A 26568-nucleotide genomic window follows, 5' to 3' on the forward strand; every position below is an offset into this window, starting at 1 on the left:
AAACTTCTCTGATATCATTCAACAAGGCTGCCAAAAGAGTAGTGACGCCTAGAAACAAACGCCTTATGAAGATGGAAGCTGGTTTGTCTGTGTGGCTAGAAGACTGCCGAAAAAAGAGCATTGCTTTGGATACGAACACTATCCGAACCAAGGCACAGCAATTGTACAACCGTCTTGAACACACAGATGCAGATGGGGTAGACCGAGGTAAGGAATGGTGTTTTTTATAAGTGTATTTAAGTGTTTTTTAAGGAAGGAGGGAAGGAGAGAAGGGAAGGAGGGAGGGAGGGAGGAGGGAAGGAAGGAGGGAAGGAGGGGAGGGAAGGAGAGAAGGGAGGGAGGAGGGAAGGAGAGAAGGGAGGGAGGAGGGAAGGAGAGAAGGGAAGAAGGGAGGGAAGGAGAGAAGGGAGGGAGGAGGGAAGGAAGGAGAGAAGGAAGGAAGGAGGGAAGGAGAGAAGGGAGGGAGGAGGGAAGGAAGGAGGGAAGGAGAGAAGGGAAGGAAGGACTGTATGCTTTCATTCAAGTCACTTCTCTCTCCCTTTCCTGTCATTCTCTGTAGATGAAGGCGCTGATGACCCTGGAGACCCCCAGCCGTCAACATCTGCTTCTTCAGCCTCAGCCCCAGCCACATTCACAGCAAGCAAAGGGTGGTTTGAGAAATTTCAACGGCGCTATGGCCTGAAGAGTGTGTCATTGCACGGAGAAGCTGCCTCAGCAGATACAGGTGCAGCCGAAAACTTTGTCCAGGGCACGTTTAAAGAGCTAATTGCAGAAGGGGGCTACCTTCCAGAACAGGTGTTCAACATGGACGAAACAGGCCTGTTCTGGAAGAGGATGCCTTCAAGGACTTTCTTGATGCAAGATGAAGCCAAAGCCCCTGGCTTTAAGGCCATGAAAGATCGGGTGACTTTGATCATGTGTGGGAATGCAGCAGGCTTTTTGCTGAAGCCAGGGCTAATCTATAGGTCACGAAATCCAAGAGCCCTCAAGAACAGAAATAAGAATTCATTGCCAGTGTACTGGATGCATAATCCTAAAGCATGGATTACAAAACCCCTCACGCGGGACTGGTTTAATCAGTGCTTCATCCCACAGGTGCAGGTTTATTTGGCTGGCAAAGGACTCAATTTCAAAGTGCTTCTCCTAATGGACAATGCGGGAGGCCATGATGACCTGGAACATGAACATGATGGGGTGCAAGTCGAATTCTTGCCACCAAACACCACATCGCTTATCCAGCCAATGGATCAAGGTGTTATCCGCGCATTTAAGGCACTGTACATGCGCAATTCTCTTGCAAGCATCGTGGCAGCAATGGATGCTGATGCAAACTTCACATTGAAGGCCTACTGGCGTCAGTACACAATTGCATCTTGTCTGACGAACATTCAGAGTGCCTTAGTGGATATGAAGTCGCAGACAATGAATGCCTGCTGGAAGAAATTGTGGCCAGAAGTGGTGCATGCTCACAGGGGGTTTGCTCCCGAAGAAATTCAAGATGCTGCAGTCCAGAACTCTGTGAAGCTGGCACAGGCACTGGGTGGAGAAGGCTTCGTTGACATGACACCAGAGGAAGTCAATGGTTTGCTTGATGAGCATGGCCTACCGCTGACAGACAGAGATCTGGAGGAGCTGACCAGGTCAGCGAGTGAAGAAGAGGAGGAAGAGGGAGCTGAACAAGGTGAGGAACAAGAAGATGTTGGCCTAACGCTGGAGCGGCTTGCAGAAATGAACAAAGCTGCTGCAAATCTCCAACGCATGGCGGAACTTTGGGATCCCCACATGACTCGCTATTTTCAATTTAAGGCCTCCCTTGACAACACCATTGCACCATACAGAGCCTTGTTAGCCAAGGAAAAGAAAAAGCGCCAACAACTGCCCATAACTATGTTTGTCACGAGAACCAAGAGGTCTGCCACAACATCACCTGCAGCGTCCATTGTAGACATGGTGATAGAAGAAGATCCCGATTTATCCTAGTTATGCTACCCCCCCCCCAAAAATGTAAAAATGTAAATAAATATTTTTGTTATTTCTATCAGGATGACTAAGTGTGTTATTCAATGTGTACAGTACAGGTACAGGTAGAGGTACAGTACAGTACATTAAGGGGATGGGAAATGGTAATTTGTGGGTTGACAGTGTTGGGACTGAGTGGCATAGAGAAGAATGAATGAATGACTGAGTGAGTGAATGAAATTCAAACACAGGTGAGGGCTGGGGGGTTTTATTCTAGCAACTTGGTTGGGCAGTGCAAAAAACCAGGTTAAAAATGAAGTCTGGGATCAAAAAGTAAATTTCCTCACTGAGGACTAGCAACTTGGTTGGGCAGTGCAAAAAACCAGGTTAAAAATGAAGTCTGGAATCAAACAGTAAATTTCCTCACTGAGGACTAGCAACTTGGTTGGGCAGTGCAAAAAACCAGGTTAAAAATGAAGTCTGGAATCAAACAGTAAATTTCCTCACTGAGGACTAGCAACTTGGTTGGGCAGTGCAAAAAACCAGGTTAAAAATGAAGTCTGGGATCAAAAAGTAAATTTCCTCACTGAGGACTAGCAACTTGGTTGGGCAGTGCAAGAAACCAGGTTAAAAATGAAGTCTGGGATCAAAAAGTAAATTTCCTCACTGAGGACTAGCAACTTGGTTGGGCAGTGCAAAAAACCAGGTTAAAAATGAAGTCTGGGATCAAAAAGTAAATTTCCTCACTGAGGACTAGCAACTTGGTTGGGCAGTGCAAGAAACCAGGTTAAAAATGAAGTCTGGGATCAAAAAGTAAATTTCCTCACTGAGGACTAGCAACTTGGTTGGGCAGTGCAAGAAACCAGGTTAAAAATGAAGTCTGGGATCAAAAAGTAAATTTCCTCACTGAGGACTAGCAACTTGGTTGGGCAGTGCAAAAAACCAGGTTAAAAATGAAGTCTGGGATCAAACAGTAAATTTCCTCACTGAGGACTAGCAACTTGGTTGGGCAGTGCAAGAAACCAGGTTAAAAATGAAGTCTGGGATCAAACAGTAAATTTCCTCACTGAGGACTAGCAACTTGGTTGGGCAGTGCAAGAAACCAGGTTAAAAATGAAGTCTGGGATCAAACAGTAAATTTCCTCACTGAGGACTAGCAACTTGGTTGGGCAGTGCAAAAAACCAGGTTAAAAATGAAGTCTGGAATCAAACAGTAAATTTCCTCACTGAGGACTAGCAACTTGGTTGGGCAGTGCAAAAAACCAGGTTAAAAATGAAGTCTGGGATCAAAAAGTAAATTTCCTCACTGAGGACTAGCAACTTGGTTGGGCAGTGCAAGAAACCAGGTTAAAAATGAAGTCTGGGATCAAAAAGTAAAGTTTCCTCACTGAGGACTAGCAACTTGGGCAGGGCAAAAAAACGGGGCGAATAGGGGAGAGGGGCGAATCGGGCGGGCGGGGTGTAGCGGCGAGGAGCTCGGAGGCGCTGGGGGGGGGTGGCCGGCATGGAAAGTAAACATTGCCAGCCTCCGAACTGCCGTCGCCCCACCATCTGCGCATGCGCGGCCATTTTTTTTATTTTTTTTAAAAAAGAGAGATCACGCATGCGCAGATTATGCTTTTACTTCCGCGCCGCTACTTCGCGAATAATCGACTGTCGCGAGGGGTCCTGGAACGGAACCCTCGCGAAACTCGAGGGTTCACTGTATATATATTACTTAATGTCTATTCTCTTCCATATGTATTGTATATTGGACAAAGAATAAATAAATAAATAAAATAAAATCCTGATAAATGGCACTTCTTAATATACTTGACTCTGGTTGCCTATTTTTTTGAAATCTAATTAGTTAGGGAAAAAAAGTTAGTTCTGCAAATAACCAGAATTCATATGAAAAAGCAGAAGGTTTTTTTTCTGGCACTACAGAAGTTTGTCCAATGTGCTAAACCACCTATCCTAGGCCTTCCCTCAAGATTTTTCTGCTATTCCTCCCTTTCAGATAAGAAATTATGCAATTTGAAAATAATAGCAACAACGCTTAGACTTATAAACTACCTCAGGTGCTTTACAGCCCTCTCTAAGGAAATTAAAGTTAGTCTATTGCCCCAAATAATCTGAATCTTTGTCAGGGATTAAAAATCCCTGGGTAATGTAATGCTCTCTACTGTAATGCTCTCTACATGGGGCTACCTTTGAAAAGTGTTCGGAAACTTCAGATCGTGCAGAATGCAGCTGCGAGAGCAATCAATGGCTTCCCAAGGCATGCCCATGTTACTCCAACACTCCGCAGTCTGCATTGTTTGCCGATCAATTTCCGGGCCCAATGCAAAGTGTTGGTTATGACCTATAAAGCCCTTCATGGCATTGGACCAGAATATCTCCGGGACCGCCTTCTGTCGTACGAATCCCAGCAACTGGTCAGGTCCCACAGAGTTGGCCTTCTCCGGATCCCGTCGACTAAACAATGTAATTTGGCGGGACCCAGGAGAAAAAGTCAACGAAGCGGTGGAAGTGATGTGCCGGTGCCTGGAGGCTGTCGGGGCCTGGATGGGTGTCAACAGACTCAAACTCAACCCGGATAAGACGGAGTGGCTGTGGGTTCTGCCTCCCAAGGACAATCCCATCTGTCCGTCCATCACCCTGGGGGGGGAATTATTGACCCCCTCAGAGAGGGTCCGCAACTTGGGCGTCCTCCTCGATCCACAGCTCACATTAGAAAACCATCTCTCAGCTGTGGCGAGGGGGGCGTTTGCCCAGGTTCGCCTGGTGCACCAGTTGCGGCCCTATCTGGACCGGGACTCATTGCTCACAGTCACTCATGCCCTCATCACCTCGAGGTTCGACTACTGTAATGCTCTCTACATGGGGCTACCTTTGAAAAGTGTTCGGAAACTTCAGATCGTGCAGAATGCAGCTGCGAGAGCAGTCATGGGCTTACCTAGGTACGCCCATGTTTCACCAACACTCCGCAGTCTGCATTGGCTGCCGATCAATTTCCGGTCACAATTCAAAGTGTTGGTTATGACCTTTAAAGCCCTTCATGGCATCGGACCAGAATATCTCCGAGACCGCCTCCTGCCGCACGAATCCCAGCGACCGATTAGGTCCCACAGAGTGGGCCTTCTCCGGGTCCCGTCAACCAAACAATGCCGGTTGGCGGGTCCCAGGGGAAGAGCCTTCTCTGTGGCGGCACCGGCTCTCTGGAACCAGCTCCCCCCAGAGATTAGAACTGCCCCTACTCTTCCTGCCTTCCGAAAACTCCTCAAAACCCACCTTTGTCGTCAGGCATGGGGAAACTAAACATCTCCCCTGGGCACGTCAATTTATGCATGGTATGCTTGTGTGTGTGTCTGTTATCATATGGGGTTTCTTTTCTTAAATCGTTAAATTTTAATTAATTGGATTGTTGTGACTGTTTTACATGTTGTGAGCCGCCCCGAGTCTTCGGAGAGGGGCGGCATACAAGTCCAACAAATAAATAAATAAATAAATAAAAGCCTTCTCTGTGGCGGCCTCGACCCTCTGGAACCAGCTCCCCCCCAGATATCAGAGTTGCCCCCACCCTCCTTGCCTTTCGCAAGCTCCTTAAAACCCACCTCTGTCGTCAGGCATGGGGGAATTGAATTTTTTTCCCCCTTCCCCCTAGGCTTATAGAATTTATACATGGTATGCTTGTTTGTATGATTGGTTTTTTAAATTGGGGTTTTTAGACTATTTTTTTAATATTAGATTTGTTACATTAACTAGGAAAGGCAAGTAGGATGCTTGGCTGCATAGCTAGAGGTATAACAAGCAGGAAGAGGGAGATTGTGATCCCCTTATATAGAGCGCTGGTGAGACCACATTTGGAGTACTGTGTTCAGTTCTGGAGACCTCACCTACAAAAAGATATTGACAAAATTGAACGGGTCCAAAGACGGGCTACAAGAAGGGTGGAAGGTCTGAAGTATAAAACGTATCAGGAAAGACTTAATGAACTCAATCTGTATAGTCTGGAAGACAGAAGGAAAAGGGGGGACATGATCGAAACATTTAAATATGTTAAAGGGTTAAATAGGGTTCAGGAGGGAAGTGTTTTTAACAGGAAAGTGAACACAAGAACAAGGGGACACAATCTGAAGTTAGTTGGGGGAAAGATCAAAGGCAACATGAGAAAGTATTATTTTACTGAAAGAGTAGTAGATCCTTGGAACAAACTTCCAGCAGACGTGGTTGGTAAATCCACAGTAACCGAATTTAAACATGCCTGGGATAAACATATATCCATTGTAAGATAAAATACAGGAAATAGTAAAAGGGCAGACTAGATGGACCATGGGGTCTTTTTCTGCCGTCAGTCTTCTATGTTTCTATGTTTCTACATTGTTTTCTTTATTGTTGTTAGCTGCCCCGAGTCTTCGGAGAGGGGCGGCATACAAATCTAATAAACAAACAAACAAACAAACAAACAAACAAACAAATAAATAAATAAATAAATAAATAAATAAATAAATAATATCTTAATGTAAAAAGTAGGCCTCTATTGAGAATGCTGAGTCATTCAGAGGCAGTTGAGCATGCAGCAACCTAGTAATTATCTGTATTTAGCTAGGCAAGAGCTCCCTGCTTTTTCTCTGTATGTTTTCTGTCTGTTCGCTGTTAACTGTGAAGAAACTGTAATGCTGTAAAAGTTGGTTCCTGTGAGTTATTTAACTAAGTTGTAGCAAGGTACAAGTAAGATACTAGGATATTGTATGTATAGTACAGACAGTAGCACTAGTATAAAGAAGTAAATATATTTTTCTACAACGTTCTACTGCTGCTGTATTTCATTGAAGACTTCAACTCCATTTTTACTGGTCTGTGGCTGGCTGGACTGGTTTGCTTCTTGGGCACAAATAGGCTAGCTTCCGCAAATGCAAGCTCTGATAATCCTCATATTACCAATCTCGGAAGGATGGAAGGCAGTGAGTCAACTTTCAGCCAGTGAGAATCGAACTGGTGAGCTATTAGCAAAAAACAAACAACTATTGAGCTTTAATCTGTCTTTTAACTTGTATTTGTATGACAGTGTTTCAGATGAATTTACTTCCACAAGTCCTGTCCTTTTCTTTTGTGTCCTCCACCTTCATGGATGGTTGTGGTCCCCTCAGGACAAGGAATGCAGTCGTAGCAGCAAACAGGTTCTCCTTCTCGCTTCTGCTTGACAAATCCAGGATGACAACTTTCCACACATTGGGACAAAGGCAGAGACTAAGCAGAAAAAGAAGAAATGTCAAAGAAAATATATTGGAAGAGAAGCATTCATGAAAATGGATGTAGACATTAATATTGGCCAAAAAATTCCTGGCCTTCACTTAGATAAATGCAAAATCATTGACTCATTCCAAACCTATTTAGGAGAGATAAATACTGGCAGATTGTTTATTTACTCACTCCCCTTTGCTTTTGTCATCTAACATTGAAATAACATTTCTATTCTACTTAAGAAAACCTGGAAGGATGGAATTGAAAAGATTTCAGTCTTAGGTGACAACCAGCTTGGTTCCTTCTCCTAGCCTTGTTAACTTGCATTTATCCATTATTGACATAACTATGATTTTAAAGTACAGTTTGATGATCTTGAATTAAATTTTGGAAAGTTATTGTAAAAGATTTATTAATATTTTATTATACTAGATTTATTTTAAAAAATAACATTGTAATGAAGAAAGAAACATCTTACCAGTAGAATCTATATAAGCTTCTTCTGGAGTATATAACACATTGCAAAACTGTTCCCTTTGAAAGGAGTTCAACCCCCCCCCCCCCAATTAAGATGTAAAGGAAAAGAAATCCTTAAAAATTAGGGCTTTTTTTATTTGTATGTTTCTTTCCTCATTTCACATGGCTCTCAACCCAGACTGAAACTGACTGCCTAGTTTCTAGAACTGAGATGAGATACGGGAGGGGTCATGAGAACTTGTCCCACAAAAAAGGCATCTTTTCATCTTCAGTGAGTGGGAGAAGAGTAGGAAATGAACAGATTAACAATGGAAATGAAAGAGAAAGATGAGATAGATAGAATTAGGAATAGATTTTATTACTAGTTAGAGAATAAAAACAAAAAAAATGGAAAATAAGGCTGGAAGGATAAAAATAAACAGAAATGTGGAATGTGTGGGATGGTCACAAAATGCCCAACATTTTTAAAATGTCTGTTTTATGTGTGCACGCATAAATAAAGAAAACATATTTTAAAAAGAGTAAGAGACTTGTGTCAAGCTGTGTATCCGGGTCATTTTTCTACTGAAGAACTACAATTATGGAACACCAACTTTTATGGAAAGACAAATCTACATTTCTTATTAGTTAAATTTGGATTCTCCTTTTTGCTCACAGGAATTAGCTAGAGATAAAGATGAAACAAATGCATTCTACATTTTTCAGGCGAAGTGCCCTCTTAAAAGCCAAAACCCAAATATAGGAAGCATTTCCTTTCAAATTTTCTCTTGTTGTTTCCAAAATGAGGAAGGGCTTTTCTTAAGATCTAAGTCTTGTTTCGGTACTTCAGTTTTTCAGGTTATGGTAAGGTGACCAGACGTCTCGAATTTCATGGGGCAGTCCCATTTTTTGCCTATTTGTCCCGCGTACTGCTGGTTTTTTTAAAAAGTCCCGCTTTTTTAAAACCTTATGTCCACAGGGGAGGGGTCTCGGCTCCATCAGCCCCTTCTCAATTATCCTGCCTTCGGGGGCATCCCCAGGGCTGAGCCTCCTGCCAGGGGCTATCGGGTGGCCTCACAACATTCCTCAGCTGCAGAGAGCATTCCCTCATCGCATCTTGGGGGACGGAGCCCGGCCAGAGAGAGATTGCAGCACAGAGTGCAGAAGAGGAGATCCTGTTTGGCTGGCTACAAAACCCAGAAGTGCTGCAGTTTCTGTGTGAAACTGGAGGACAAACTAAGAAGAAGTGGGGTAGGCTGCTGGCTCGTCCCTGGAGAGACAGAGACAGAGGGAAAGAGGAGGGGAAGGAGGAGGGGAGGGAATGTGAGAGAAAAAGAGAAAGAGAAAAATGAGAAACTGATGGAGGGAAAGAATGAGGGAGAGGAAGAACAAACATAGAAACATAAACAATTGAGGCAGAAAAAGACCTCACGGTCCATCTAGTCTGCCCTTATACTATTTCTTGTATTTTATCTTAGGATGGATATATGTTTATCCTGAGAGAGGATACAACTGAGAGAGAGGAGAGAAGGAAAAAGAGAGGGATAGGGAAGAGAAAAACAGAAATGAAAGGGGGAGAGTGAGAGAGAAATGAGGGAAAGATTGAGAGAGAGAGAGAGAGAGAGAGAGAGAGAGAGAGAGAATGAGAGAGGGAGAAGAGGGAAACAAACGAGGGATTTGAGGGAGGGTGGTTGACTGCCTCAGGAGTCTTTCCAACCTTTCTCTCCCTTTGCAGCCTGGGAAGGTTTAACAGAGACCCCCCCACCTCCTGCCCGCCCATTTGGTATATTAGTTGTGAATTTGCTATGGCAGCCTAAGCAGCATGCTATACATGCTGGAGAACTGGACAGCCATGTGGACTATTGTAAAAAAAAGAAAGAGGGAGGGAGGGAGACACAGAGAGAGAGAGAGAGAGAGAGAGAAAGAGAAGGGGAGAGAGAAAGAGAGAGATGAGGAAGGGAGAGAAAGAGAGAAATAAGAAAGAGGAAGGGAGGAAGGGAGGAAGGGAGGAAGGGAGGAAGAGAGAAAGAAAGAGGGGGGGAGAGGGAGAGAGAAAGAAAGAAAGAAAGAAAGAAAGAAAGAAAGAAAGAAAGAAAGAAAGAAAGAGAGAGATAAATTTTTTTGCCAATTTTTTTTTGGCTAAACTTATTTTACACCCACCAACCCCGGTTCAATGGTGTCCCTCTTTCCCAATCTTAAAATCTGGTCACTTTAGGTTATGGGCATTATCTGACATCAAAACTGCATTTATGGTTTCATGTGAAATGTAAACATCTTTAGAGCTTCTTCAGAAGAGCAGAAGGCCTATTGGCTATTTCAGTGGGGTGAAAGAGCAATATGGGTAATTCTGGCCAGGTTTGAGGTGTTTGTTTGTTTGTTTGTTTGTTTGTTTGTTTGTATGCTGCCCCTCTCCATAGACTTAAAAAGATTATAGAACATTAACGACCTTTCAAGAGAGACATTCCTCAAACTGGACAAGGTGAGGCTTATTTCTCACCTGGACCAACAGGGTCTCTAATCAGTCATGACAATATTTCATCTGATTCAGTCCAAACCATAATGCAGATGCTGGTTAATTAAAAGAACTTGAGGCTATTAGAACCACAAAGGCACTTGAATATGTCCCACCAGCTTGATCCATGGTCTCCATCTTAAAGAATAATCACCCAGCATCCAATATTGGACATGACTGAATCAGTTTAAAAGAATATTCTTTATCATGGCATCCGAAGGACACTTTTGTGAATAAAGCTGAAGTCCCGTCATGCAATTTAACAAAAGGTTAAGTTTTCTCTTCTGTACATTCAACTCCCAGTGAGGGTTATCCACCATGGTCACTTGAAATGGGTCATAATCTTTACAAAAAAAAGAGAGAAAAGGTAGCAATATTTGACCCACCTTGTTGAGCAGGTTTATCCATGAAAGAGCAATTTTATTAATATTAACTGACTGTCTTTCAATACTCCCCAGTTTCCTTTTCATCAAATCCCCCTCTGGCGAAATCACCAAGAACTCAATGTCCATATCTGCAGCTATTTCTCCATTATGGTCCATGTAAAGTTTCCAGTGGGAAAGATTGTAGAACTCATTCTTCTCCAGAAAGGGATGGAACTAGAATGGAAACACCCAAGAATTTTAAAAGCAGAAACCTTGGTTTGCTATCCAACCTAGCATTTTGATGTATGAATTTTTCCTTTGCAGTTTTTTAAAATGTACATTCATGCATTATTATTATTATTATTATTATTATTATTATTATTATTATTATTAATAATAGTTTACTTACTTACTTACTTACTTACTTACTTACTTACTTACTTACTTACTTACTTACTTACTTACTGTTCTGTCTGGGTGCCCCCAGACTTCAACACCAACTGGAAAAAGCAGCCAGACACGCTGGTAAAAGCAAAAGCACTTTATAGTTTGAAAAATAAACACAGAGAAAAACCTGTTCTTCCCAACAGGCAGGCTATGAGGCTTCACAGCAAAGTCCTGACGGCCAGACAATACAGCAGACTTCTTGCTGGCACACACACCACTGTAGAGAATAAGCCCCCACGCCCTTTTCCCCAAGGTTTCAGCCTTCAAGGCCACAAGTCAGAATCAGAGACGCCAAAGATCACAGCCAGGTCCCAGGACTCCCAAAGATAATACTCCACAATACAGGAAGGGTGGGTCTGCCTTTTCAGCCTTTCTGGGGAGAACCACACCCAAACCCAGCTGTTACCTATTTAGGACTGGAAGTACCTGGCTAATTGTCCCCTTCATTGTTCTGCTCTTCTCTGCCTGTGATCGATGATGGCTTGAGCATTTTCATCTAAGGACTCCAGGCTGCTTGCTGGGGAGAGCTCCACCCTGGGGGACTCTGGCTGTTCTCCCTCTCCCTCGGCCTGATATTCCTCCTCCCCTTCTGCCTGGGCCTCCTCCTCCTCCTCCTGTTCCTCCTCCTCCCCCTCTGAGCAGGGAGCCAGCAGAGGTTCAGCCGTTCCCTGAGGAGCCTCAGACGGAATCACAACACTTACTTACTTACTTACTTACTTACTTACTTACTTACTTACTTACTTACTTACTTACTTACTTATTTGGCTTCTATGCCGCCCAATCCCAAAGGACTCAGGGTGGCTTAAAACAACAATAAAAATACAATATAAATAGATAAAAGAATAAAAAAAGTCAAACATTATCAGAGACTAAAACATATAAAACCCCATTAAAAGTTATTTTAAAAAGGATGGGTCACAATCATATATATAGCACACCATTTATAGAGTTGGTCATCAAAGATGTAAATTTATGGCCCCCAGGCCTGCCGGCAAAACCAGGTCTTCATGGCCTTATGAAAGGTCAGCAGGGTGGGAACAGTACGGACATTGGGTAGTAGTTGGTTCCATAGATCTGGGGCAGCCTCAGAGAAGGACAAGTGTTACCACTAAGTTCATAAGTGAATGAGGAAAGTTCAACAAAATTTGTCAATGAGATATTGAAAAAATACATTTTGAGAAAATGTAATAGACGCATTTGATCAATTATAGAGAACATTCTACAGCAGGTAACAAATACATTGGATAACAGCAAAAAATTTATCATTCATAAACTCCTTGAAAATAAAGGTCAATTACAAAAAAGCATGCATTTTTTCAAGATGAAACTTCCTAGATAATCTGCTCCCTAATAAACCAAATAGGAAATATGACCACAGGAGCTAATTCAACTTTATTGGAGTGCCATTAAGAGACTCTTGCAAGGCTAAAAGTACAAATCTCTCACCAATTCATTTTTCAGTCTGATTTTGGGAGGATCCTTTCTGAGTTTCTTTTGCTGGCTGTTAGGCAGCTGCAGGGTTTATTTATTAATTAATATATTTATTATTAGAGTTGAAAGGGAACATCAGGTCATCAAGTCGAACCCCCTGCCCGAGCACCCCAGCCAAATGGCTGTCCAATCTCCTCTTGAAAATGTGCAGAGTTGGGGAGTTCACAACCTCTGCAGGCAGGCCATTCCACTGGTTGATCGCTCTGACCATCAGGAAGTTCTTTCTTATTTCCAGGTTGAATCTCTCCTTGGTCACCTTCCAGACGTTGTTCCTCATCCAGCAAGCTGGTGCCCTGGAAAATAGAGTGACCCCCTCCTCTCGGTGGCAACCCCTCAAATACCTGTATACTGCTATCATGTCCCCTCTGGCCCTCCTTTTCTCTAGGCTATCCCATGCACAGTTCCCACAATCTCTCTTCATAAGTCTTGGTTTCAAGTCCCCTGATCATTTTGGTTGCTCTTTTCTGCACCTTCTCCAGAGTTTCAATGTCTCTTTTGAAGTGTGGTGACCAGAACTGAATGCAGTACTCCAGATGTGGTCTGACGAGGGCGTAGTAGAATGGTATTAATACCTCCCTGGTCTTGGAGTGTATTCTCCTGTTGATGTTGGCTTTTTTAGCTGCTGCAGCACATTGCTGGCTCATGTTTAGTTGATTATCCACCAAGACTCCGAGATCTCTTTCACAGTGACTACTGCTAAGTGGGGTTTCTCTCAGGCAGTATGCGTGTCTAGGTTTTCTTTTACCTAGGTGATGGACTTTGCTCTTCTCAACGTTGAACAGCATTTTGTTAGTATGAGCCCACAGTGATAATCTATGTAGGTGTTTCTGTATTTTGAGCCTAGCTTGGTGTCGTCTGCAAATTTGACTAGTTCCCCTTCTATTCCTTTGTCTAGGTCATTGATAAAAATGTTGAAGAGCACAGGGCACAGGACAGAACCTTGTGGTACCCCACTGCCTACCTACTTCCATGTAGATTTGGAGCCATTGAGTATGACTCATTGGATTTGGTTGGACACCCAACTGTTTATCCATCTGCATGTGTTGTAATCTACCCCGTTTTTTTTAAATTTGTGGATTAGGAGATTGTGGTCAACTTTATTGAAAGCTTTGCTGAAGTCCAATTATATGAGGTCTACTACGTTGCATTGCACTACTGATTTGGTTATGGTGTTGAAGAATGATATGAGATTGGTTTGGCATGATTTGTTTCTGACAAACCCATGTTGGCTGTTGGATATTATCTTGTTTGTTTCTAGGTAGTGGCAAAGTTTTTTTTTATTATTTTCTCCAGTATTTTTCCAGGTATAGAAGTCAGACTGATAGGTCTGAAGTTGCCTGGGTCAATCTTTTTAACTTTTTTGTGGATGGGTACTACGTCAGCTTGTTTCCAGTCTTTGGGTAGGTCTCCAGTGGTCCAGGATTTTTGGTAGATGAGAAGGGGTTCCACTATGGTGTCTGCCACTTCTTTTAAGACTCTGAGGTGAAGTCCGTCTGATCCTGATGATTTGTTCTCATTGAGCTTCCACAAGTAGTCCCTTATTGTGTTTTTATCTGTGTTGAGTTCGGTTCCAGGGCTGTTTATTGCAGTTGAGTTGCAGGTTAGTTGGTTGGTGGTTCCTTTTTGTGTGAAGACTGATGCAAAGTAGGCATTGAGTAGCTGTGCTTTATCTCTGCTGTCTGTGATTTCATTGCCATCTTCATTTTTTATTGTAGTGACTGTTTCCTTGATTTTCCTCTTGTTGTTTATGTGCTGGAAGAAGCTTTTTTGTTGTCATTGACTTTCCTGGGAAGGTAAACTATCATCTGGGCTATATATAGGCCCCTCTTTGCCAGCTATCTTGAAAAACTGACAAACCACAAGATTGGAATTCCCCCCCCCCCTAACTTGTACTAAATACAATATATGTATCATAACCGCTGATCTTGTGAAAGCAGTCGCACAGGTTGACGTGTTGTAAGCATTATTATAAAATTAAAATGCTACAATGAGCTACCATTTACCCAGACTACTTAAAAGGATCTTTGTCCCAAGGATGAAGCTCTATTTCTGCTGGAGTAAACAGCTGGAAGTTGCCTTCCTCATTTCAGCATGATTCATGAGCTACCTACTGTGGGAAAATAGCACCCAACTGAGACACAAACCATTCGTCACTCTCAGGGTCTCCTTCAAATTTATAAAAGTAAATTTCTACAGTGCTCATCACAAGCCCTGCATATAGGAATAGAGATAGATAGATAGATAGATAGATAGATAGATAGATAGATGGATGGATGGATGGATGGATGGATGGATGGATGGATGGATGGACGGGTAGGTAGGTAGAATTCTTTATTGGCCAAGTGTGATTGAACACACAAGGAATTTGTCTTTGCTGCATATGCTCTCAGTGTACATAAAAGAAAAAGATACATTTGTCAAGAATCATGAGGTACAACACTTAATGATTGTCATAGGATTCAAATAAGCAATAAGGAAACAATGTTAAAAGTGAAAATTGTCTTTTAAAATTAGAAGTGCTTATTATCAAAATATATCTGGTATCCTTGGTAAATTATCCCCAGGCAACTAGATTGACCAAATCTGTTGGCCTTTTGTAGCACAAGGAGGTTGATATGATTTCTCTCTTTTTCAAATGGATTGTTTCTCCAGAGGAATGTGGTTTGTTGGGTCCTTATTGGGATCCCATACCTGCCATGGCTGCAGCCTTGGAGCCTCCAGTGTCTCTGGGGCATCCTTCCTTCTCCTCCAGGATCTGGACGAATATGCAGCCTTCAAGACATGGGCCAGAGTCAAAAAGATAATGTAAACAGAGTCACTGTTTTCAACCAATATCCCATTAAGTTCATCTTCTGTCTCCACTGGAGATTTTTGGGTGCATCTTTTTCGGCCTTTGACAGAATAAACATGCTTTGAAAAAGAGCACTGAAAATTCATACTGGGAGTCTACAAAGGAAAAGGGTTCAAAAGCAGCATATTTTGGACTTACGTTTTGCATAAATTCAAAGCTCCAAATACTATGGATGTATTTATGATATCCTAAATGATTCATTACACAGCTTCCCAAAGTTGTGGTGATCCAGATTTTCTCTCTAATGGGTCCTGACAAAGTGTCAAGTGTTAGATGAAAAATTTGAAATGTGCTTGAAACAATAATGTGTTCTGTGAAGTGAACAAAGACGTTGACTTGTTTCCACTGAGAAAAGCTGGAATCCCTGAAAGTTACTGGATATTCACTCAGTGAGAATTGTTGTGATATAACGACACAAATTCCATTCCTGACAAGCAAAGGAGGAAATGTCCTGAGGAAATTCTCTCCCTCCTCTGTGTTTGGAGCAAGGAGGCCAATCAAGGTCCATCTGAAGTGCAAGAGCACTCGGACAATTGCTGAATACCGAAACCTTTCTTTGAGGAGCATCCGGTGGAAAAACGGGAATTTACTTTTATCACTCAGAGTTTCTGAAACAACTGTATGACTGATCTGGAAAAGCAATGAAGAAGAGAACTCCAAAATATGAGTCTTTAATAAATCTAACTTTGTTTTGAAAAATATCTTAGAATAGTTTGTTCATTGGCCATTGTTTAAAATATTAAACACAGAATATTAAGAAGACTTTATATAACAGTGGAAGATGAGAAACAAGTAAAAAGAATGACAATCAAAATGCAAATCATATTTCTTGATCACCACTACTGTCGCAGGGAGTAGGAAAATTATTAAGATCTGTTAGGACCTTAACCCTAAACCCCGTGGAGATCGATGGATAGAAGCCTCAGTCATTTATTCAAACAAGATATATTTATTTTAAAAACAGAAATAAACAAATAAAAGATTGTCTCGAGGGGCAACAAACAAATACGTCTTACATCATGGAGATTCAAGAAGAGAAGAATGAAGAAGAAGGAAGTGAGTTGGCAGGATATTACATCATAAGAGGAGGATCCAATAAGGCGCACATAGTTAACTGTTTCATTACTAAAATGTCTCTGAGGGGCTGTCAATATAGAGTGTGACAACTACAATGTAATGCAGTTAGACTCCCGTGTGCAGATGTAAACTGAAGTATATTGTTCCAATAATGGGCCATTTAATTTTGGAAGATTGCTACATCATTTTCTGTTTCTATAGTTCATATTCTTTGTGCAGCCATCTTTTTAGTTTCTTCTTCAGTTGTACAAGAGATGGGGGATGTAGTTCCACATATAATTTGTCAGTTGTATAAGCTGACAGGTCTTTAGTTGAAATTTTGTCTCTTCTAACAGACACAATTTTGGGAATCTATAGTTTCCATAACTTTAATTTTCCACCAACAATTAATGATATTAATTGATGTTGATTGTCATTACATTGGTTAATTGATGTTGATTAACATCAGATCAACAATCAAGAAGCAATCAATACCCCAATCAAGGAATTGCCAAATAAACTAACAATAAACAACCCACCAAACCTCCGGACAAGTCCACCACATGTGGTAAAAGGGAAGTGTTTTTAATAGGAAAGTGAACACAAGAACAAGGGGACACAATCTGAAGTTAGTTGGGGGAAAGATCAAAGGCAACATGAGAACATATTATTTTACTGAAAGAGTAGTAGATCCTTGGAACAAACTTCCAGCAGATGTGGTTGGTAAATCCACAGTAACTGAATTTAAACATGCCTGGGATAAACATAGATCCATTGTAAGATAAAATACAAGAAATAGTATAAGGGCAGACTAGATGGACCATGAGGTCTTTTTCTGCAGTCAGTCTTCTATGTTTCTATGTTTCTAAAAGGAGCCAAAGACCTGACTGCATTTCCAACTTACTTTTAAACATTTTTGCTAATTTCTTTTATACATATTTTCTTTAAATGCTAAAAAAATTCTTAATGAGGATATACACTGAGACCAAAATGGCTTCTTACTGAAACAGCTGATCAAGAACAACTTGAGAATAATAATGAATATGGTTTAGTATTACGTGGAACATCCCGAAAATCAGGCAGCACTGGTTTTCTTTGATGCCCAGAAAGCTTTCGATAATTGGAAATTTATATTTCAGCAACTTGATACAGCGAAATTTGGGGCAAAATTTACAAAAATGATAGAAACAATTTACTCAAAACAAAAGGCTAGAATTATTGTGAATGGGGAATGAACTGAATTACTTGATATGAAAAAGGTGTAAGACAAGGATGCCACTATCTCCTCTTCTGTTTATATTAACATTGGAAACTTTATTCATAAAAATTAGAGAACAGGAAATTAAAGAATTAACTATTAGAAAAGAAGACTATATAAAATGTAAAATAAAGATGCTCCTAAAGAAGAAGAAATCTATTAAAATCTTAACATGTGCAGAGATGGATAGGCTGATATTATGGTTAAAGGGCAAATTAGATAAAGATTATTTTGAAACCTAGAACAAATTATATAATTGGATAGAGAGGAGAACCAAGATTAAAATCTAGAAAGTATGAAGGAGAAATTATAAATTAATTAAAACTCAAACAGATATTGGAAAAATAATAGATGGGAGAAGGGAACAACCAATGTAAATAAATATTGGTACAATAAAAATGTACAATAAACAAGTACCTTTTCTTTTTTTGTTGTCCGTCTGTATTGTGTCATACTATGATGTATATGTTATGTTTCTAAATGTTTTATGAATAAAAAACTTTTTAATAAGAAAAAGAATTTAAGAGTATAAAATTCAAGACTTTGCCGATGACCTAGCATTCATAATAGAAGAACCACTTGAATCAGGACCTAAATTAATCAAAAAGATTGAAAAATTTGGAGAAGTAGCTGGACTTTAAATTAATAAAAAATATATAACAAAAAATCTCACCAAAAATCAAAATAAACAATTGGAAGAAATAACAGATATGCAGGTGGTTGAAAAAGTGAAATATTTAGTAATTTAGCTAATGGCAAATTGCTCATCAATAAAAGAAGTTAATTAGATTAGATTAGATTTATTGGATTTATATGCCGCCCCTCTCCGTAGACTCGGGGCGGCTCACAACAATGGTAAAAAATGATACATATTAACAAATCTAATATTTAACAATCTAAATCACAGTTTTAGGTTAAAAAATCCAAAAGAAACCCCAATATATAAAAAACAAGCACACAGTCGAATCATACACAGAAACTACATGGGCAAGGGGGAGATGTTTCAATTCTCCCATGCCTGACGGCAGAGGTGGGTTTTAAGGAGTTTCCGAAAGGCAAGGAGGGTGGGGGCAATCCTAATCTCTGGGGGGAGCTGGTTCCAGAGGGTCAGAGCCACCACAGAGAAGGCTCTTCCCCTGGGTCCCGCCAGATGACATTGTTTAGTCGACGGGACCCGGAGAAGGCCAACTCTGTGGGACCTAACCGGTTGCTGGGATTCGTGCGGCAGAAGGCGGTCCCGGAGATATTCTGGTCCGAATTATAACACAATATCAGTACAAATTTAAAAATACCTAGCAAATGTTATAATAAATATCTGGCTAAACAGAGCATACAAAACATTCGGTAGACCAATTCTTGAATGCAGCTCACCTGTCTGGAATCTGCACTGCATACCAGACATTAATGTGTTCTCGGAGAGGAGTGGCATATAAATCCAATTAATAATAAAGAAATAATGCAATTGAGCAAGTCCAGAGATAGTTCACAAGAAGAGTCCTCCACTCTTCTACTCACAACAGGATACCTTATGCCACCATACTTAAAATTTTGGGCTTAGACAATTTAGAACTATGATGCTTTCAGTCAATAATAATAACAATAACAATAACAACAACAACAATAATTTATTAGATTTGTATGCCTGTAATCATATACTATACACTTGACAAATAAATTTTAAAAATATAAATAAAAAATAGTATTCATCTATTGCAATATTTTTGCAATTATCCCCTTTTTTATATTGACAGAAATGCTTCGTTGTACTCTGTTTCAGTAAAAATGTAGTTATTTCTTATGTATATTGCAACTTCATCCCCTGTTTTATTTGGTCTGTTTCTTTTAAATAATTTTAATAATTTTAATCCCTCTAGCTGTGTATTCCATTTTTAGGTTTCATCCCACTAAGTTTCTATAATGGCAACAATATCATATCTGCCCTCATTTACTTGAATTTCTAATTCACCCTATTGCTTATACTTTGTATGTTAGTGTATACACCAGAGGTCCCCAAACTTTTTACACAGGGGGCCAGTTCACTGTCCCTCAGAGTGTTGGAGGGCCGGACTATATAAAAAAGCTATGAACAAATCCCTATGCACACTGCACATACCTTGTTTTAAAGTAAAAAACAAAATGGGAACGTACTATTTAGAGGGGGTAGAAGATCTGAAATTCATATATGTTTATGTTTTGTTTTTAATTTTCTTTTGTTAACATCTGATTAGCTATACAAGATTTTCCTGGCTTATGAAAAATGTAAAAAGAAAGAAGGAAGCACTTTGGCATAATGGTTAATAAGTTAGAAATATAATTGGTGTTGCACTTTTTGAAGGAACATTAAGGAGGGAATTTAATTAAAAGAAAATGAATGTAACTGGATGACAAAATTAGAAAAAAAAACCTTTTGCAACTTTTTTGATGATTGAAATTAGTTACTAACAAAATACAGCATGGAAAATTAGATGGTACACTGTGTTGTTTGAATGTATGTTGAGAGAGAAATTTAAAAAAATTATTCCCCCCCCAAAATAACGCCGGCTGACTTACCGGCCCCACGGCGATGTTGCTGAAGGGCCGGGCAGACTCGGACCCTTCCGATGGCGGCCGCCATCTTGTTTTCGGCCGAAATCTCGCGAGGCGAGATTTCGGCCGAGAATGCCCTGCCCACGTGGCTGGGCATGACGTCGGGTCCGGGCGGGGCCTGCTGGCCCTATTTAAGGGGCAGCAGGCCGGGAAGACAGCCTTTTCGCCCGGACCTGGTGCCTGAGCAGACACTTGTTTGGTGCTGCTCGGCCGCCATTTTGGGATCCCCTCGTGTCGCGGCCGCCATTTTGTGGCCTACCGAGGGGGCGAAAAGTGCTGTTCTTTCAAGACGACGTTGAGGCCTTAAACCTCTCCACGTGGGAGCTGTCTTCAGCGATCCCCCTCGGGGCGCGGTGGGGGGGTTCGGTCTGGGCCCCCGGTCTTGGGCGGTTGTCGTTTTGGGAGGCCGGATTGCAGGCCTTTAAGGCCTACCTGTGCAGGGAGGCTGGTTAATAGCCCTGAGGGGAAAGGAAAGGCATCAAATAAAATCATACCATAAAGGGGCCTAGGGGGTAGCAGAGGCTTCCCCCCCTTTTTTCTGGTACCAGGCCCTAGGTAGGGCCCTGCGGTGGGGGATTTGTGCCTGCCACTCGGTCAGGGGGCTTCGGCCTAGTTTGTTTTGGTGGCTCATTGCATACTAGGGGAAAAGTTTTGATGGCTCCTAAGAAGAGGCCTGCCACTGCACCTATGGCTCCGCCAGCGGCGCGCCCCAGGAGGGCCCTTAGGCCTTCTGCCCGGGCTCGGGCCAGTAGGGAGGGGGCTGCGGGGGTGGTCCCTGAACAAGGGGGGGTGGTCTCGTTGCCTCCTGCCCCTCAACCTGATCTTTCTCCTGCTCTGTCTTGGGCCAGGGTGTTGGAGAGGCTCGACGAGCTCGAGCAGTGGAGGAGCGGTGCGGTCCCCGGAGCGTCCAGCGATCCAGTGCCCGCGGCGTTGGGGAGAGATCCGGCGGCGGCCCAGGCTGGGCAGATGGCTCCGTTTGGACGACAGGCCCCGGCAGGGCCGATGGCGTCTTTCCCGGGCCCTGCAACATTGGGCCCCCCGTGGATGTCATCAACCCCGTACGGGGCAGGTGAGGCTGCACCACACACTACATCACTGTCCTTTCTTCCTCCCCCCGCCCCGGGTTTTCCCCCGGCGGGGGTCGGGAGTGGGTCCAGCTTTCTGGGGTCCTCCGCGGGCACCTGCGGGCAGGTATGGGCTCCGCCGGTTCCTCCTCCGGGGCCGCCGGCGGCCGGCGCTGCTCCGCTGTCCGGGACGGGCCCTGCGGGGACACCTGCGGTGCCTGGGGCAGGGGGGTGGGTTCCCCCGGCCCCTCCTGTCATGCCCCCGCTCCCGGTTTTCCCTTACCCTCACGGGGCGGGAGTTTTTGGTGTGGCGGCCAACTCGGTATGGGACCCGTTCGCTTGTATTAAAGCGGGGGCCATACCGTGCGGGCTGCCGTCTACCCCTCTAGGATGCCACCTTCACCCGTCGGTCAAGGAGGCTATTTGGCGGGGTGAATACGTGGATCTTTTTTCGCTTTTGAACCGAGAGGTTCCCAAGCAGGAGAAAGAGATTGTCCCGGGGGAGAAAACGAAGAAGACCAAGGTAACGAAATGCTTCAGCTCCTGGCTGTATGCTTTTCTTACCTATGGGTCTGTGGTGATCCAAAGGCAGCCGGCTATGGCCTCTGCCATGTTTAAGTATATAGACTTGATTGCCAGGGCCCACTTCGAATATAAGGGCACCATATGGCGCCATTATGATAAGGGTTTCCGTATGAGGATGTCGGTGGAGCCTAACTTGCCATGGGATATGGTGGTCCCGGACCTGTGGTTCCGGGCCACGCATATGTCTGGAAAGGAAGGGTGTGAGCATACGGATAGTGGGCACTTCATGGAGGAGGAGCCTGGCGCGGCTTCGCCAGCCAAGGCGACTCCTGGTGTGGCTGGCAAGGGGGCCTCGCCCGCTTGTCATGAGTTTGCCGCAAAAGGGGCGTGTTTTCGTCCCTTTTGTAAGTACAAGCATGCCTGCGGGAATTGTGGGGGGTCCCATGCAGCTTCAGTCTGTCCCCGCCCCAAGAAAGGGGCGGAGAAGAAGGGCGGGGGTCCAGGAAAACCTCCCCCACCAGCTGGGGGAAAAGGGGCCCAGCCCAATTAATGTATCTGTGCTCGAGGGTTGGTTGTTCGACTACCACCCTCGCCCGAGAGCCGAGTTGCTCTTGAGGGGCTTCTCCGAGGGATTTAGGATCCCTTATGTGGGTGTTAGGAGGGCCTTCATGTCCGACAACCTCAGGTCGGTTGTCGGACATGAGGACATTGTACGGGCGAAGATTCGAAAGGAGGTGGCTGAGGGCAGGGTCCTCGGGCCCTTCCCGGAGCCTCCCTTTCCGAATCTTCGTGTGTCCCCCTTAGGTGTGGTCCCCAAAAAGGCGAGTGGTGAATTTAGGTTGATTCACCATTTGTCTTTTCCAAAAGGGGAGTCAGTGAATGACTTCATTCCTGACGAGCTTTGTTCTGTCCGGTACGCATCCTTTGATGCGGCCGTGGCCATGGTTAGGGAGTGTGGGGTGGGAGCCCTTATGGGTAAATGCGACATTAAGTCGGCATTTCGGCTCCTCCCCATTCACCCAGGCGACTTCGAGCTGCTGGGCTTCCATTTCGAAGGTGGGTTTTACGTGGATAGGGCATTGCCTATGGGCTGCTCTGTTTCCTGCTCCCTTTTTGAGAGCTTTAGTACCTTCCTGGAGTGGGTGCTCAGGAGGCGTAGTGGCCTGGGTTCCATCGTTCATTACCTTGATGATTTCTTGATGGCCGGGCCTGCGCAATCGGAGCAATGCTTTGCTTTGATGCGGGACTTCGAAGCCCTTTGTGCTCAATTGGGGGTGCCTTTAGCCTCCGAGAAGACCGAAGGCCCTGCCACCAGGATTACCTTCCTTGGTATTGAATTGGATTCAGTGGAGCAATCTTCCAGATTGCCCCTGGATAAGTTGATTAAAATCAGGTCCAAGCTTGAGGCGGTCTTGGGCTGCAGGAAGGTTACTCTTCGGCAGCTCCAGGAGTTGGCTGGGATCCTTAATTTTGCCTGTCGGGTAGTGGTGCCTGGTAGGGCCTTCTCTCGCCGGTTGTATGATGCGATGAGGGGGCTCAGTTTGCCCCACCATCGTACCCGCTTATGTGCAGGGGTCAGGGCTGACCTCTGCGTGTGGCGGGAGTTTTTGGAACGTTTTAACGGGTTGTCTTTCTGGCGGCAGGAGCTTCTTTTGGAAGCGGAGCTGCAGCTGTGTTCCGACGCCGCAGGGACTTGCGGTTTTGGGGTTGTTTTAGGTGACCAGTGGTGCTGGTCGGCATGGCCTCCGGAATGGAGTGCCTGTTCATTGGTTAAGGACTTAACTTTTTTGGAGCTTTTCCCCTTGATAGTGGCCTTAGAGCTCTGGGGAGAGCAGTTCAGGGATAAGACTGTGCATTTTTGGTGTGACAATCTAGCGGTTGTCCATGTTGTGAACGCCCTGTCCTCTAAGAGTGACAGGGTGATGCGGCTTGTCCGCCATTTTGTGCACAGGTCCTTGTCTTTGAACGCCTTGTTTTTGGCTAGGCACGTCCCTGGTTTAGACAACGGGGTGGCTGACGCCTTGTCCCGTGGTCAGTTGTCCAGGTTTCGGACCCTGGCCCCGTGGGCCCGAGAGTCGCCAGAGGTGTTTCCGGCCCACCTGTGGAGCCTGGGCGGGCTCTCGAGAGCTGGAGAGACGAGGCCTCCAGGGCGATCGCCTTATCGGTAGCTCCTAGCACCCTGCGGGCTTATCAGCGTGCAGGTAAGGAGTTTGGGGATTTCAGGCAGGGTAGGGGTTACCCCCATTGCTGGCCTGCCCCGGTTGAGCACCTAGCTGAATTCTGTGTCCTGCTGAAGGGGCGTGGCCTTTCAGTGAGGACTATCAGGGCTAGGTTAGCCGGCCTCGCCTTTCTGTCCAAGGCGGGGGGGTTTGGTGATTTTTCGGGTGATTTTCGCATCCGGAGGATGCTGGAAGGTTGGGTGAGGGAGCGACAGGGGTTCCCTTCTGACACTCATCGGGCCCTGACGGTTCAGCAGCTGTCTCTGATTAATCAGACATTTGGCAGTCTGTGTGCCTCTCTTTACGAGGCTCGGCTGTTCAGGGCAGCAACTTGTGTTATGTTTTTTGGGGCCCTTAGGGTCAGCGAGGCACTGGCCTCCTCGCAGTCTGACGTGTCGCTCCGCGCTTTCCAGCTCGCTGATCTGACCTTTAGACAGGGGGGTGTCTCTCTTTTGGTGAGACACTCCAAGACAGATCAGTTACACAGAGGGGTTAGACTTGAACTCAGCGCAGCCACCGATAAGTCTGTTTGCCCGGTGGCTGCGTTGCAGCAATTTTGTGTTTTGCGTGGGTCAGGGCGTGGGTACCTTTTTCTACACCAGGATGGCTCCCCCCTGACCCGGTATCAATTCTGGGCAATAGTGTCTAAGGCAATGTCTCAGGTAGGCATGGATCCTGCTGGTTATGGAACGCATTCGTTCCGTATCGGCGCCGCCACTAGCGCGGCACTTTCTGGTTTCCCGGCCCAACGGATTCAGGAGATCGGCCGCTGGCGGTCAGCGGCATATTTGGGTTATGTTAGGCCCGCTGAGGATTCTGGGCAGGGTTTAGGCTAGGTAACCTCTCTGTGTGTGTCCTCTTCCAGGTTCCCAGTCCAGGCAGAAACCGACGGCGCTGCTGTGTGGCCACAGCATGGTCTTCTGGGCCGGCCGCTCCGCAGCCAGAAGCGCCATCGGGACCCAGCTGTCGTTGGGACGGTGGGTCAATGTTGTTTGGATGGGCCGGAGGGGTATGCGGTGGGAGGGCCTCCTACCGACGTTGCTGGGTACTCAGCATCTCAGGGCGGTACCCGGCGCTGCTGGGCGGGCGGCTACCCAGGGTCGCGCCCAGATGGGACTGGGTGGTCGGCAGCCCATAGCCGCACCCAGATGGCTGGTCTTGCACCTCGGTGGCAATGACCTATGCCTGCTTGGCGGTCTACCGTTGATCGTCCAGGCGCGCGAAGACCTGCGGCGGCTTCGCACGGTATGGCCCACCACGCAAGTGGTGTGGTCAGAGATCCTTCCAAGGATCGTTTGGAGGGACGCCATTTCCCTTAGGGCCATCCACCGGGTTAGACGCAGGGTGAATAAGGCCGTGGGAAAAACTGTCAAAGAATTAGGTGGGGTTGTAGTGGCCCATCCCCTCATCACTGTAGACCGGCCGTGGCTTTACCGGGCCGATGGCGTTCACCTGTCAGAACAGGGGAACGCCATTTTCTTACAGGACCTGCAGCGGTCTCTGCGTGAGCTGGCGCAGATAGAGGGGGGAGTCGGGGGGCCAAGATAGAGATCTGACCCCCGCTCCGTGGCAGGTTAGGGGCGGAAATCTGGGTGGTTTCAGCAACTGCGCGTTCTCCCTTGGGCATCTTTGGGGATGATTGACAGGTTCTCTCCAAGCCCATGGTGGGTGCTACCTGCGCACTTGGGGGGAACCTGTCTTTGGGTCCCGCTATTGAAGTCCCAGGGTAGGGGTGAGCCGGCGGGACCCCCCTCATGCGAGTGTATGGCAGGGTCTCAGGTGAGGGAGAGGTCCCTCACCTGGACCAGCATCGATTACGCCCATAGTTGCCCAGGAATGTTGACCTTTTACGTCATTTCCGCCCCGGAAGTGTTTGTTTGACCCTGCAGGTCCACTGTTTCCGGGTCATAGTTGAGTAAGTTGATTTATGCAAATTTATGCTAATTCATGCTAATTTAATTAATAAATTATGCAAATTTATTATAATAAAATGACCCAAGTTTAAATCCAGCTCTTGTGTCCGAGTCGTTACTCCGTCTCTTCTGCAATAACGCCGGCTGACTTACCGGCCCCACGGCGATGTTGCTGAAGGGCCGGACAGACTCGGACCCTTCCGATGGCGGCCGCCATCTTGTTTTCGGCCGAAATCTCGCGAGGCGAGATTTCGGCCGAGAATGCCCTGCCCACGTGGCTGGGCATGACGTCGGGTCCGGGCGGGGCCTGCTGGCCCTATTTAAGGGGCAGCAGGCCGGGAAGACAGCCTTTTCGCCCGGACCTGGTGCCTGAGCAGACACCCACCCGCCCTTCCCTATTTTGCAGTGTGCCTAGGGGTCGCCTGCGGGGGCCGAATGGGAATTTTTTGCAGCCTCGCCCATTAGGCCAGGCTGTTTTTTCGCCCATTCCACACTGGGGAGATGGATGTGCGGTTAGGGGGTGTTTTGCATTTAATTAGGTTAATTGGCTTACCTCTGGTCATTGGGTAGGCAGGTTAGGGGCGGAAATCTGGGTGGTTTCAGCAACTGCGCGTTCTCCCTTGGGCATCTTTGGGGATGA

The 26568-nt window shown here is 45.0% G+C and overlaps 1 protein-coding gene across 1 annotated transcript in view; it reads right to left on the reverse strand.

Annotated features, from left to right (window-relative positions):
* LOC139159152 (uncharacterized) overlaps positions 1-26568 on the reverse strand; it is a 68210-nt gene that overhangs the window by 8068 nt on the left and 33574 nt on the right. Inside the window, exons 9-12 of the mRNA XM_070736504.1 lie at positions 15512-15937; positions 15148-15366; positions 10540-10752; positions 7028-7191 (exon numbers count right to left, since the gene is read on the reverse strand). Of these exons, the coding sequence (XP_070592605.1) occupies positions 7028-7191; positions 10540-10752; positions 15148-15366; positions 15512-15937 (1022 nt within the window). The remainder of the gene's footprint in view (positions 1-7027; positions 7192-10539; positions 10753-15147; positions 15367-15511; positions 15938-26568) is intronic.

The sequence above is a fragment of the Erythrolamprus reginae genome, chromosome 2 (genome assembly GCF_031021105.1).
Source record: "Erythrolamprus reginae isolate rEryReg1 chromosome 2, rEryReg1.hap1, whole genome shotgun sequence".
Classification (NCBI taxonomy): Eukaryota; Metazoa; Chordata; class Lepidosauria; order Squamata; family Dipsadidae; genus Erythrolamprus; species Erythrolamprus reginae.